The sequence below is a fragment of the Paroedura picta genome, chromosome 4, assembly GCF_049243985.1.
Source record: "Paroedura picta isolate Pp20150507F chromosome 4, Ppicta_v3.0, whole genome shotgun sequence".
Classification (NCBI taxonomy): domain Eukaryota; kingdom Metazoa; phylum Chordata; class Lepidosauria; order Squamata; family Gekkonidae; genus Paroedura; species Paroedura picta.
In genome coordinates, this window is record NC_135372.1 from 10,304,039 (window position 1) to 10,319,374 (window position 15,336).

Here is a 15,336-nt window from a genome sequence, read left to right on the forward strand (position 1 = left end):
GGGTGGCGCCCTCTAGCGTTTTCATGGCGGACTCAATACGGGGTGGTTTGCCAGTGCAAAACGAAAATCCAATAATGCCTGAAAGACTAAAAACATTTGTTTTAATATGAGCTTTCCACAGCCCACTTCATCAGCTAGATCTGATTCAGGAATATGCGCCTGAAGGAAGGGGGTCATGGCTCAGTGATGAGGGGGCTCACCTACTCCATGAAGAAAAGTTCGTAGAGTTATTCCCTTACATCAGAATAGAAAATACTCTCCTCAAGATGAATAGATGGTCTGCCTCTCTCAAGCAGCATGCTTTAGGGACAAGTAGGTATTGAGAAACCTTTGCTTTTCAGTTCAGCTGTGCTCCTGTACAGGAGATGGTCCTGGTGGTAGCTATGTGTCCCATGTTTCACTTGGCAACAGTGCCTTGTTTTAGGCACGAAGAGTCTTGCCAAGTTTACTTGTTGGTCTGCCATAATGGGCTCTGGGATGGCGCTGGCTGCCGTTAGCAACCATGTGTTGGATCCCATAGAGCAGTGGGACCCAACCTTTTTATCACCAGGGACCAGTCAACGCTTGACAATTTTACTGAGGCCCGCAGGTGGGGGGGGGTAGTCTTTTGCCGAAGGACGTTGCTGCCTGAGCCCCTGCTCCACTTTCCTGCCGGTGCCCCTGATTTCCCACCGCCTGCTGGGGGTGCTGCCAGCAGTAGCTGCGCAGTGCCACGCCGAGGGGCAGCCCCAGCTATGGCAGCCACCAGAGAGCACCACAAGTGAGCCGGCAGCAGAGTGGCAGGGCAGCCCCCGAGGCAGAAACCGGGAAGGAGGACGAGGAGGAGCTGTGGCCCAGTACCGACTGATCCATGGACTGGTCCTGGTCCCCGGACCGGGGGTTGGGGACCACTGCCATAGAGGATTCCTGGAAACAGAACAGTTTTTGTGGATTCCAGCTGAAGATCTCTGACACCCAGGAGCAGCATGAGGAGCTTGTCTCCTATCTCTTGGGAGCAGAATTTCAAGGGCCTTTGGGGCTACACTGGACAATTTAATAACGTTCTATAGATGAAAATACCTTTTGTCTATGGAAATTACCGGTCAATCCATATCTTCACCCCTTCAGGGATGCAGCTGCTGGATATGGCGAGTAAAGCCACATGGCTCACATTACTCCAGGTAGTGCTAGGGGTCTGCGCTTCGGCTTGGTTCGGCCACCTTGGTGATCACTGACACATGGGTGGCTCTGGCATGCCTGTGAGAGTCCGCCACTTCCCCTCCTTTTCATGCCATGGCCCCAGCCTCCTGTGCCACCACCTCAGGTGGCAGTGATCACTAAGGTGGCCAAACCCAGCCGAAGCGCACATCCCAACACTAGTTTCCAGGAACAAGTCATGGTGCTGTTTTTGGCCTTTAAAGCTCTCAGCTGTTTGGCACCCGCTGCTTCAGAGGAATTTGCACAATAAAATAGCTCATGCTAGAGACCCTCTCCTATGCCCCCTTTCTGAAAGAGGCATGCAGGAGGACATAATGGAGTTAACATTGAAATTATAAGCTGTCCTTGCAAGGGAAACTTCACTGGTGTTTAGAAGGCAAGCGAAAACTGCTCCTTCCAGGGAGCATTTGAGTATTAATTATAGATCAAGAAGCTGAATATAAAGCAAATCAAGATGTAAACCTGTGATGGCAGCCTGTGTAGCTCTGCTGGCCCTGTGAGGTGACCATAACTTTAGACCAACCAGTGGTTAAAATGCTGGTGAGGGAAGACATTTCCATGCTTGCTGCGGTGGAAGGTGATGCTTTTTCCCTGGGCGATGAGTGACTCATTCTTGTTTCCAGTTTTTCTCCACCAAGATGGGATAAGTAGTTTAAATAGTTTAAGCAGGCCATGTGGGTAAAGCTTCAAGTTCTATAAAAACCTTCAAGTGCCTGGGTGGTGAATGTAATCACATGACCTTGTTCATCTAGTCTCGTTTAGTTCTTGTGTGGTGGCTCCAAAAAACACACAATGAGGCTTGAGTGGAGTGTAATATGGTCAAGTCACCCCAAAAGCATTGGTGATTTGGTCCATTTAGGGAAAGAGCATGCTTCCTTCTTAGATTGCAGAAGTGGAAACCAGTGGTTGGAGCATTTGACTAGGATCTGGATTGAAGTCCGCTTTGCTGTGAAGCCTATGAAGGAATAAGAGGAAATATGATACCATCAAGTTTATGGGATGGGACACAGTTTAGGGGATTCTCTAAAGTTACTCCAGTGGAGAAGGGAGCTTTAGGATGACAAATGTGCTGAGAAAACTAGAGCCCTAAACTGGGCCAGGGCCGCCTGAGGGGCAAGATGAATGCTCAGGCATCACAACATTTCCTCTTAACAACAAGGGAATTGTTGGTTGTTGGACCTTGACTTGAAAGAGTTTAGCAGCCTTTCTCGACTTTTTTACCAGAACCTCCTGAAACATTCTTCAGACTTTGAGAAACCACAGAAGTGGCACAATCATGCAGAAGATGGTTGGGAAGCAGAGCTGGGTACATGTCCACCTGGGGCACCTCCCTTTCCCACTCACTCCAGGCCCCATCATTGGCCATTTGGGGAGGGGTGCGTGGGTCAACATGACCATATATGGTCATATCACCCATTAAATATTAAACTGTTTTATTTAATATATATATAAAGAATTAACTCACTCATTTGGGAAACCCTTCCTGGTCCCTCAAAAAACCCAGGGTTTCATGAAAGCCTGGTTTAAAGAAACCCTCAGGTTTACAGAGCTGGAAATGTAGGGTTCATACTGCTTGCCTGGCTACCCAGTGTGTGTGTGCCAAGGAGGGAAGAATTGGGAGAACATATTCTGAAGCCCACCTCAAGGCTGGGGAGCAGCTGTTACAATTTTGTCCATTTTCCAGGAGGAAATTGAGTCCCTTACCCATTTCTTAGCAATCTGCAACATCTGTAGCTGTTTATCCTTGTGTAGTTTTTGTTGCACTTTTAATTCATAGTCTGCCTTTCTTACTTAGATTCCAGGTGGGTTACGCAGCATGTTACTGCCATTAACAAGGATGGAATATTCAATGAACAGTACGAGCACAGCTGTAGAAACAAACAGAAATCCAAAAACCAAACTGAAAGCATAAGTAGTAACATGACACATGAAATGATGCAAAAATTTCATAGAAGGAGCCTGGTTTTAACAAGCTAAATACATTAGTATAGGTGACAGTTATTAAAGCCCTCTATCTTCCCAAATGCTCAGTGCTCTTAAGTTTTTTGTGTTAAAAGCACCCACGCAGCTTGGCTAAGAAAAGAGGGACCAAGATGGTAGCTTCATGATGGGGCTGGTCACTCTCTCTCAGCCTGACAGATTTTCTGGAAAGTTTGTAGTGTAAAATGTATGGCTGGCCAGTCTGGGGGCACAGCACATGTGCTGGAGGACACGTTACTCATTTACAACTGCTAACATGTTCCAAGCTGACTGAGGCGGCATCTCCCTCCTCTTCTTCAGATGTAGATACCTGTTTGGTTCAAAGCTGTGGGTATACTTCAGATAAGGAATTGACATTTCAGCACTATGTAATAAGGCCTTCCCCATCATCATGGAATATAAATAAAGATAATAATGGGTCTATGGAACCTGCTGACCTATGAGGAGAGGCAGATTCCTTAGACCTGTGCCTGAAGCACAGCTTCCTTTAAATTTACTATTCTGCCATATTTACCCCGCACCACAGTTCTAGTGGACTGCTGACTGCTTTCAGCAGAGTTTGAAAGGCATTTAGTAAACTTGGATGTACAGACTGTATCCAGAATTCGCCTGAAGACTTTACTGTCCACTTCTGCAACTGAACTTAAAACTTTGGTTAAGGGTCTTGAGATTTGCAGAAAGATATTTAACTTCGAGACCTTCAAAAAGCGTTCCATCATAGTGAACATAAACGGCAGTCTGCTTGGGGGGGGGGGAGCATGTGCCCTATCAGACAAGAATGACTGCATTGCTCTGGCTGTTTGGAGCTCAGGAATTCCAAGCTGTTCCACAATAGCCACACCCAGTTCAACAATAGCCACATCTTCCCTAAGAGCAGGCATATTTCATGGCTTGTCTCCAAAGCAGATGGAAGTAGTCTGGATGGGGGCTGGGGAAGAGGACAGAGCAGGACTTTATTGGCGTTCCTCTTCAGGCATGGAAAAAAAGTGAAAAGTCTGCTCTGTTTCACAGACCTTTGTTCTACTCCCTGACACAGCGCTCAAATGGATTGCAGAGGGATGTTAAACTAACAAGAGTTTTTATTCTGACGTTTGGCCGGGTGATCTTATTTGAAGCCATTGGGGGAGAGCTATGAATGGCTTCTTCTGCAGCAGTAACAGCTGGGAGAGTCTGGTGCGCTATACACGCTGAAGTATAGCCTTTCAGCTAAATGGTGCAGTGTAACAAGAGTGAGATTTTTATCAGATTGGTTTGGAGAGGTTCAAAACACAAGCATCCAGGTTCTGTTAATAATTTGCTGTTTGGCTTTTAGGAAATTTGGGGCAAGATTACTTTAGAAGTGGGCAGAGATAGGGATCACCTTTTTTGATTTCCTTAAAATCAGCAGTTATATCCACCACCTGGAGATAAGAGAAATTCTTCACGTTTTTAGGAGCTTTGGGTTTCTTAATCTGTGTCCATACCAGCATTACCATGGACTCTGCTAAGTAACCCAGGAGGTTGTCACTTCTGAAGGTTTCTGATTAATTAATTAATTAATTTTTGGAAATTCCTGACACAATGCCCCAAGTTCTTACTGAAACCAGATGAAATTAGAGTAAAGCCGGTTAGGTTTCAAGGTTACCAGTATCTGTGCCAGGGCTTCTTTGTCTAATGCAGCCACATGAAAATTGAATCGGATCTTGTCCGAGGATTTTTTGTCTAGCTTAGGAACACACTTCTTTCCCAATGTAATAGAAACAGCTGTCCCAGATACCTTTGTTTTTGACTAATGAAGGAAGGTTAGCTTGGTGTGGTTAGGAGTGTGAAACGCTAATCTGGCAAGATGAGTTAATTCCCTGGTCCTCCACATGCAACCATCTGGGTGACCTTGGGCTCGCCACAGCACTGAGAAAGCTGTTTGACCAAGCAGTGATATCAGGGCTCTCTCAGCCTTCCCTCCCTCACAGGGTGGGGAGAGGTAAGGGAAGGTGATTGTAAGTCACTTTGAGACTACTGTTAGAGAAAAGCGCCATATAGGAACCAACTCTTGGCTGCTATGAAATATTGAATCTCACAACATTGTTTCAAATCAGTGGGTTTTAAAGCAAGATAATGAAATAGAAAATTTTCAATTTTTTTCCAATTTAGATTTAAATAATTTAAATATTTATTATGTTACCCAATTTAATGTCTGCAAAAGAAAACAAATATACCATGTACAAACTAGACAGCATATAAATACTGTCTCTACCTCAGAGCTCATATTTAGCCCTTATACTATATATATGTGGGTCAGAAAGCTTCCCATGGGAAAATACAACACTGGAAAATTTTCTGTCTCATGTCCCTCTTTAGAAGGCATTTCTCCAGTAGCTCATAAGGAAACATAAACTCTGTCTGCTAAGAGATGAAGCCTCCTTGGGTGGGTGTTTTATAATTATAGTGAATTATTATATAGCTTTCACTATTGCCTCCTAATTCCATCATGGATTCTTAGGTTATCTGAAAACATGCTCTCTGACTGAGGAGAGCTGGGAAAAGTCCTGGTTCCCAGTAATTGGGCATGTATGGAGCTGAGGGAATAGGCGGAGATGTCGGTATGAGCCTGGTCCTTGGAGACAGATAATTAAGTGCTTGAAGCTTGTGTGTTTCTGGATCCATTGTGGTTCATCTCCTCCTCTAGAGAATCAAAGCTTAAAGCATTGTGTTCCAAGCATCTGATAGCTGAGGCATTCTTTTGTTTTTTGCAGAATTAAAATTGCAGATTCACAAGCACAGCTGATTGTTGTTTGGGATCGCCAACTTTAAAGATAGAACACAAGCCTTTTCTTCCAGAAGATGCTGATAAAAAGTGGAGACGTTGGCTTTGAGGGTTTGAGGGGAAAAGGACTGTTGGAAAATTATTTTCCCAGGCCTCCCTAAGTACATATCACATAGGAAGTGCTACAGAATGCTTTAGCACCTAGCCAAGTCAAAATGTCCACAAATAATGTGCAAGTGAGACTACCATCATGTCGTTTGCATTTGCCCAGTAGGTACTGTGACAATTTCCGTGTCTGCTGTGTAGCTGTCTGGTTCCTTAGCAGAATTTCACAAGTGACAGCGGAGAAGGTGAAGGCAGCCATTTTGAAACATTCTTGAGTAAGAACACTCCATTGGAAGATGATAAAATGCCTGGTTATGTTATATCTCGCTAAACAGCAAGATTTTCTTTGGTCTCACGTTAATTGCACGATGTTTCAGTTGTGTTCATTAAATAACCTCTTGACGCTGTCTTGAACTGCCTTTTCTGTGGGTGGGTTTCGGACCTTGCCTCCCCAGCAAGAAAGAAAACCAGGGTTCTCTGTTTTCATCTTGTCTCCTGGGTTGCAATGCAAAAGCAGGCAACAGCAAAAACTTCTCTGAACAAGCCTTGAAAATTCTGCAGGGTCACTTTAAGTTGGCACTTTGTACCTCCAAGCTTCTTGACTGGATCTGGACCTGCATCAAAACTTCCATCACTTAGATTTTTAGCTGAGGATTTAGGATGCACTGGCACACTAATTGCTTTTATTGGATTAAATCAGGCATCCTTTGTTTTTTGTATTTTCAAATACACATACATAACTTTCTTCAACTGCTACTGGAGACATAGTCAGGCATCCTGCTTTCCAACCTGTTTGCGCCAAGATTTGCCTAAAGCCAAATGCCTCTGTTTAGGAAGGCGCTTCCATTTATTTTTTGAGGCTGCTTGTTAACTAAGGACCCAGGGAGGGATTATATGTTGTGTATGAACCCAGGATTCTAGCTTGTCCTGGCAGTGTGGATATCTCCAAACAGAAGGAATTGTCTGCTTAGCTATATTGCTTTGAAAGTTGATGCTCAGATTGTTTTGCTTTTGAGTAGCCAGTCTAAGTACACAGGAACAGAGTATCTCTTACTCTGAAAATGTTTTATAAAAACACCTCATCAATAATTCTATTAATCAAATGGTATTCTGAAGAGGGCTGAACCTTGGAGGATACCTTGCAACTCTATGATTCTATGAAAACGTTCTAGAAAGAGAAAACTTAAACATGCATGTCTTAACTGTTTCCGTTTGAAAGGTAGAGGGAAATATTTTTGGACAGTTTATTAGTCCCAATGTGTGTATGTGTATGTATGTATATGTAGCTGAACCTATACCATTGAAAATGCTGAACTTGAATAGTTGGTTGGGTCCAGCAGTTTGCCAGCAGGAAGCTTTTATCTCCCCACCCCCTCCCTCTGAAAAGTGTATTCATGGGTTTGGGGAATCAGGGTGGAATAATAGCCATGCAGATAGGAGACTGAAATGGGGAACAGGGAGGGAATGAAGGGATGAACTCACTATTTGTTGGTATAGCTCTTTGACCTCACATTAAACATAGCCTGGAAAATGTGATGCTTGTGATGCATGGGTGCACAGTACACATAAAATTATCAGTATATCTCTTAATATGCCTATACTTAAATCCAGATATTGAATTGAGACAGGTCATACCTTTCTACAAACTTAAGAAAAGACCCAGGCTTGCAGAAAAATCTAAAATCTTAAAAAAGGGGGAAAAAGTAGTACCTGTAAAAAATGGATGCCCTATGAGATCTTGGTAGACATTGTGAGGGTTGCTAGGGAGTCACATCAGTTTGCTATATTTCAAACCTTGGTGGCTGTCAGTAAAGGGCAGGGGGAGGAGGGGGCGATTTTAGCTTCCAGTGTACCTGTGCCTTCCTACCTGTCCTGAAGAGAGGACTTGCTGGGGGACTCACAGAGCAGGAGCCATTGGGCAAATTGCTACCATACAGTTTGCTGTGTCTCGGAGCCAATCATACACCTCTTTGTCCTACCTCACAGGGTTGTGGTGGAGATAAAATTGAATAGAGGGGAAGGATGGTCCTTCCTCTGGGGCCAGGAGGACATCTTGGTGGGTGTTGTCCACCTCTCTTCAGGGGAGGCAGGACAAATTTGAGCTTCCTATATTCAGGTGGGAACGCCTTCCTCCTCCAGTCTTCTTCCTACCTCAAGAGGAAGAGCAATGAGAATAGGCCTTATCTTTCTTGTGCCTTACTATTTCTGTCTTAATCCCGTATGGTTGGGCTCTGTTTCCTATTTTTCTATTTCACCTATATCCCATTCCCAGAATTTTTTACTGCCTGGACCAAGGACAGGGAGCCACAGGGCATAAAGGTGTTCCCACACTATCCCTGGTGGTCATTTTCATTAGACTTAGGCAGGCGCAGTCGTCAGCAGCTTGCCTGAGAAACCGGCTAAGTCAAGCAAAGTTGTATTGGAGATTTATTTATTTATTGTATTTATAAACCACCCTCCCTGAAGGCTCAGATCTTCCATACCTGACACTTCCAATAATTCCAGACCTCTAACAAGTACCTCTTTACCATCCATGTCCAGAATGGTGGAATTTGACTGCCTGGAGACTGAAAGGATGGCTTTGAAGAATAAAGGCTTGGAGGTCACAGAGACCACCTTAGCATCATGTTGCTCATTGACACAGGATTTATAATGTCTCCTGGGAGCCCTTAGTTGGCTGGTGCAGAAGAAAAGCCATCGACTGCATGTTTCCCAAGATAAAAAGCATCCTGGAATTTTTGCAGGACTGTATCTGGGCAGGTCTTCATTTGGGAACTCTATGAAGGCAGGAAGCTGCATTGTCCACTATTCTCAGTTTAAAGGATGGACTTCCACTATCTAAACATCCGCATATTGTGCATCTTCTGGTGTGTCCCTCTCTGAGCAACCACCATGGCATCGTTTTCCAACATGGGAGCTAAAGACTGTCCTGATGACATTAACTCGACCACCATTCGAGCCTATTGGCACTATGCTCAGCCATTTTTTGGTCATGAAAGTACTGTTTTGGGTGGCCATTCCTTTGGCCAGAAGGCTTTCAGAGCTTGAGGCTCTTTCAACTGACAAGGACCTGTGTTTAATTCATAGGGATAGGGTTGCCATAAGAGCTAACCCACTCTTCAGACCAAAGATTGATTCAAACACGGCCTTTGGACATAAGATCCTATAACACGCTATAAAGGTAAAGGTATCCCCTGTGCAAGCACCGAGTCATGTCTGACCCTTGGGGTGACGCCCTCCAGCGTTTTCATGGCAGACTCAATACGGGGTGGTTTGCCAGTGCCTTCCCCAGTCATTACCATTTACCCCCCAGCAAGCTGGGTACTCATTTTACCGACCTCGGAAGGATGGAAGGCTGAGTCAACCTTGAGCCGGCTGCTGGGATTGAACTCCCAACCTCATGGGCAGACAGCTTCAGACAGCAAGTCACTGCCTTACCACTCTGCGCCACAAGAGGCTCTTATAACACGCTATAGATTCCAACTAAGTTACCCACCCTATTGATGGAACTGCTCTTGGAAGTCCCACCAGGATGTCTCTGTTGCCTCAGAGGGAGAACGACCATTGGATACTAGCCAAGAAGGGTCTTCCTATTCTGAGGACAGGAGGACATCCTGTCTCTCCCTAAAATCAGAATCCTTCACCCCCCCCCCCCCCGAAAAAAAGCACATTGAAGGGATGTCTAAGTTCTCTAATTGGGAAAAAATTCACCTTGATAAACTGTTGGCACTTTATTTTAAAGATAAGTTGGATTGTTACCACTTTTGTTTCCTTTCTCCTGCTTGTATTTCACATAATGTTCAGTCAAAAAGTTCATAAGTTTAGTTGTTTAGTTAGCTCTCGGAGTTACCAGAATTGAGGAGGACGTTCCCACCAGGAGATAGGAAGTTTGAATTTGTCCTGCCTCCCTCAAAGAGGTGGGAAACACCCACCAGGATGTTCTCCTTGCCTCAGAGGAGAAGGGCCCTTCTCAGTGAGTATCCAATGGTTGGGGCTGCTTTTGGTCCTCATTGCGGAGAAAGGAAGTGTTGGCTGTGGAGAGGGGAAAGAGGGAAGAGTCCCAATGGGGTCTCCTGCTGGTCATTATTTAGCACAGCAGGCTAATATTTAACACTGCTTGTTGTCAAGTAACACTTTGAGTGAGTAAAACCTTGGCTTTAAAGCTCATCATTCCAAAAGAGTGCACTTCATGGGAAGTTTTTCAATGTTCTCGATTGCCTAGTTTTTCCACTGAAAATAGGAGGAAGTAGCACTCAGTTTCCCAAGTTTTTCTCCTCCTTCCCATCTCTGAGCCCGAGCTTTTATCCTAGTAATTGTTCTTTCCAAAACAATTGTATTCCTTTACTTAAGCATTTAGCTCCAAAGCAATGTCTCTATAGAATATTAGTTCTATTGTAAACCACATTAACAGAATTGTTCAGTTGCAGCCCAGTCAGAGCACAGAAAGTCAACTGGAGAGCTGTTTGCGTATTCTTTTATTAGTTCTATTGTAAATATTAGTTCTATTGTAAACCACATTAACAGAATTGTTCAGTTGCAGCCCAGTCAGAGCACAGAAAGTCAACTGGAGAGCTGTTTGCGTATTCTTTTCCAAATAACAGTAGCATTCTGTTACCTTCTGCTGTGAAGGCAAAGGGGTGACAGGTTACAATAGATGAGCGATTGGGATGTGAATGTCCTGCATAGTGCAGGGGTTGGACTAGATGACCCATGAGGTCCCTTCCAATTCTATGATTCTACTTTTCCTACACTACATCACAGCTGCTGGACTTGGATGCAAAGGTATTCCTTGTTTTGAATCCCTTGGCAAGAAGCAAATGGCGGCTCTGTGTTGCAGTAAAGAAGGGAGCGTGCCATCTTTCAAAATAGACCTCGTAAACAATTGCTACATCTGCTGCCAACTCTCCCCTTTTATCGCCATAAGGACAGGAAACAGATAGTGGAATGCCAACCTTGCAGGAAACCACACCTCCTGTAGGGCGTTCCACACTTGATGGAGAAGCAGGATAGGCTATGCAACCTGAGGTTTGTTCACTATAGCCAACCTCAGCTGACTGATAAGTGTACCTATTTAAGATGCAGGCTTTTGGCCCATTCTCACGTTGCATTGAGTGTGAACTTGGAAGCATAGGTGTCTGCTAAAAAGAGGCCTGCTCAAAAGAGGCTTTGGGTTTTGAGAAACAAATACCAGATGGGATACAACATGCTTGAGATGAGCTAAATCAGGGGTAGTCAAACGGTGGCATTCGCTGGCAGGGGCTCATGGGAATTGTAGTCCATGGACATCTGTCGGGCCACCGTTTGACCTACCCCTGATCTAAATCCATTGGGCTGCTCAGGAAGAAGTTATGGCAGTGCCTCCAGAGTTCATTGCTTGTCCGTTTGGTCTCCAGCTGGCAGTCTCTCTGGAGAAATTAATATCTGGAGCAGCCGCTTTAAATTTTTTTTCAGTCTTCCCTTCCTTTGAGTGTTTCCAACAAAAGCTTCAACATATCAATTCTTTCTTCTAAGGGAGGGAAGTCAACCCATGGTTCGGGCACTGTTGGGTTAGCTCTGCACCTTTGTCTTTGATTCTGATCCTATTTCATGGAGACAAGTGAAGGGGGGGGGTAAAGAAATTGCACCCCCCCTCCTGCTTTCCCCACCCTTCTGCTCATTTCCTCTACCATTTCAGTTCTGGATTGTCCTCTTGTTCTCACAGTACCTGAGTAGAATGTAGCAACGTGCTATCAACTTACCTTTTTCCCTTTTCTGTTTCTCTTCCAGCGGGGATCTGACGAGCTTTTCTCTACTTGTGTCACTAACGGACCCTTTATCATGAGCAGCAACTCTGCTTCTGCAGGTAAATTTGCCAGCCCCTAAGAGTTGAGCAATTTCACATGAGGTTAGAACAGGCTCGCTTAGACCTATTTGCATGCTTGTTCCATTTGACTTGGCAAGATGAGGATCTGCCTTGTTGAGGGATGGGGTTTCAGCAGAGCTCCTCTTTGTCTTTTTTCTAATTGCTTAAGTTAATGAAGCATGCAGCACAGCTTAGAAAAGCAGGTCAGGGTAGAGAACTGAGTAGGCTTGTTTAGTTTATAGACTGGAGAAACAGCTTCTAAAACTAGACTGCTTGGCTGGTTGCCTCCACATGTCTTGGAGCATTTCTCCACACAAGAAAGGCAGGTGTACATTCTTAAGCATCCAATGGCTACAGAATGACTTCTGACTGAATGCTGCCATGACCCAAACACTTCCCAGAAGTAGTGTGACAGCCTAAGGTAAGCCATGATGAAGTTTGGAGAAGCTGCCTGTTTGAATTGCAGACCTTGGAACTTGCTGAAGGGGATATAAGGTAGAAGAGAGAGTTCATGGTTAGCTCTTGATGCAGGGTCAGCCTAGAGCAGAGTGCAGTTCAGAGATGCTACTTGGCAATCCATGGGCTCTTATTGGAATTTTCTATCTGAATAAAAGTTTCTTATCCTCTTGATAGGGTAAACCTGTTTTGAAAATGAAATGCAGATTCTGTATTGTATGGAAAGGCAGTATATAAACCAGGGGTAGTCAAACTGCGGCCCTCCAGATGTCCATGGACTACAATTCCCAAGAGCCCCTGCCAGCGAATGCTGGCAGGGGGCTCCTGGGAATTGTAGTCCATGGACATCTGGAGGGCCGCAGTTTGACTACCCCTGATATAAACGCTTCAAATAATGGTAACGAGCATCCCCAAAATTGCTTTTCAAACTGGTCCTCAACTTCAAAGCAGTGAGATTTGTTTCAGCAAACAAAAATCACATTTGAAGGAGGCAATTTTGATGTTTCTGTTACCTACTATTTGGACATTGTATCCTTGTGGTGCTGTCTCTGGAGCTGTGCAGCCTGGCTCGTGACATGGCTTGTTCCTGTGGTGATACAGAATCTGCTCCTGCTGTCCAAGAGACACTGAGTCTCCTTTGGCTGGGAGGAAGAAGCCACTGCACAAAAAGGGATACGATTTCAAGCTGGCTCCCTGTTTTCACATATGCATGAGTTTGCCTAAAAATAGTTCCAAACAAGAGCTTTTTAGATGCAAATAACTCTAGCGTCTGTCAAGACTTTTGAAAATAATTGTGTGCAATAAAAATTAACCTTTGGTCACTGTGACAATATCTCTGGAAATATAGGGTGTGCACTTCTGAAGAGATGCGTCCCAGTTGTGCTAGGAGGAAGTCTGTATTCTATGGGTTAAAAAAAGAGGCAGTGGAGAAGTCTACTGAAGCTGTTGCCTTTGATTGTGTAACTTGCTGGAGTGTGTTGAGGCTGGGCGTGGTCCTCTTTTGTCAGTTGCAAACTGGGCAAAGCAGGAAATGGAATGCCAGAACTCTGAAATCTTCTTTTCCATGGGGGGCGGGGTGGTAGAGCCACTTTATCGTTTATGGTGGTGGTGATACAGAATGGTGGGGTTTGGCTGTTTCCCATCTCCCTGCATTGCCCTCGGTGGCTCAACCTTCAGAATTAAACAAATATGTTTTGTTGGAGCAATTGGCAGTATTGACCCTAGTCAAAGAGATGATCTGATTTAAAGGTTATTGTGCGTCTACAGGTGGTATCTGGAGATCAGCTGAGAGAATTAAGTGTTATCAGAACTTCTCTCCCCCTGCCCCAATTCCAAAACTTACTTGCTGTGTACCTGTTTATCCTTCCATTTTCACAACCAAGGACTTGGGAAAGCAATTAAGTGTCACAGAATATGACTTTGTGTGCTCAGCTACATGGGAACAGTAGCCAGACGTGGAGGGCTAGTTGGGATAGGACTGTGACAGAGATTTTAACGCACGTCTATCCAATCTCTTTTCAGCCAATGGAAACGACAGCAAGAAATTCAAAGGGGACAATAGAAGCTCAGGAGTCCCGTCACGAGTAATCCATATCCGCAAACTACCCAGTGAGGTCACTGAAGGTGAAGTGATTTCCTTGGGGTTGCCCTTCGGCAAGGTCACAAACCTCTTGATGCTGAAAGGAAAGAACCAGGTACTTTGCTTGTGCTGTAGGTTGCAGAACAGCAGCCCTGTTGAGCTCCAGGACTGCACTGTCCCCTTTAAATCAAGTAGCCTGATTGACAGCTGTTTAGAAATAAAAACTGAATGCTATAATGCCAATTACATTAAATGCCAATCTTTTCCCTTTCTTGTCTGTTAAGCAGATCTAGTAACTTTCTTGGTTTCTGTCTCCCATTGCAAAGAATCATAAAGTTGGAAGGAGCCATGTAGTTCATCTGGTCCAAACCCTTTGCTCAATGCGGGATCAACCTAAAGCATTCATGATAAGCATCTGTCCAGCCACTGCTTAGAGATCGCCAGTGAGGGGGAGCTCCCCACCTTCTTAACTGAGAGCTGAAATTCCAGTACAGGCAAAACCAGGCAGGACTACTGTTGCTAACGGTTAACAATATGCTGCCGTGGTGTTTTAAAACGCTGTTTCTGAAGGTGACCCCTCACCTGCTCTGCAGTGCGTGGACTGACCTGTTGTTCTTAGTGAAGACTCAACGGAATATCTTCCCACCTTTAAGAGAAACTGCATTGGGTCTTCTCCTGTAAAACACAGAAAGGGGTTACAGGCAGGAAAAGGGAAGGCACTGCTTAAAGCATACACCTTCTAGGACAGCATTGAAAACAAGAGTGTGGCATAGGGTCACATGTTGGCCATTGTCAGGCAATGTTTGTATCTCCCGGTTTTTATATCATACAATTATTATTGAGGGTTAGTGCTGTTAATAGAGTTGGCGCTACATGTGGGCCAGCTTCCAACTAGGGTTGTGTGCTTCACCAAAGCCCGAGGCAGCCAGCGCCATGGAGAGGAGGAGTGGCAGTGGCGTGCCAACCAGCGGCTGCTCCTCTCCATGCTGCAGCGCTAGCCTCCTACACGCTACTTTGGTGATCGCCAAGATGGCTGAATTGTGCTGAAGCACACAACCCGACTTCCAACCTCTTTAGTGCCTGACATGTGGGCTGGGAATTTCTTGAGCTGAAACAAAGTCTTTCTCACTAGGCTTTCATAGAAATGAACACAGAGGAAGCCGCTAACACAATGGTGAGCTACTACACGACAGTCACTCCAGTCCTCCGGAGCCAGGCCATCTACATCCAGTTCTCCAACCACAAAGAGCTCAAGACTGATAACTCTCCAAACCAGGCGGTGAGCTATGCTTGGCCGCCATCCTGGCTTTGCTTACCTCATTCTTCCGATTCCCGCAGAGGGTTGTTGGATGGTTCTAGCAGTGGATGTCTGGACTCAGATTTGGGGCCTTTTTGCCTTGTAAGCGTGGGATATTGCGGAGGGGAATGAGTGTG

The 15,336-nt window shown here is 44.9% G+C and overlaps 1 protein-coding gene across 3 annotated transcripts in view; it reads left to right on the plus strand.

Annotated features, from left to right (window-relative positions):
- Positions 1 to 15,336, plus strand: part of PTBP1 (polypyrimidine tract binding protein 1) — a 42,410-nt gene that overhangs the window by 8,343 nt on the left and 18,731 nt on the right. For 2 of the 3 annotated variants that reach the window (XR_013229923.1, XM_077331801.1), the window contains exons 3-5: positions 11,792 to 11,867; positions 13,845 to 14,017; positions 15,035 to 15,181. Coding sequence is in view for 2 of the 3 variants with exons in the window: in XM_077331801.1 (XP_077187916.1) it covers positions 11,792 to 11,867; positions 13,845 to 14,017; positions 15,035 to 15,181 (396 nt within the window). In the remaining variant the exon portion in view is untranslated. The remainder of the gene's footprint in view (positions 1 to 11,791; positions 11,868 to 13,844; positions 14,018 to 15,034; positions 15,182 to 15,336) is intronic. The other variant, XM_077331802.1, reaches the window with a different exon arrangement.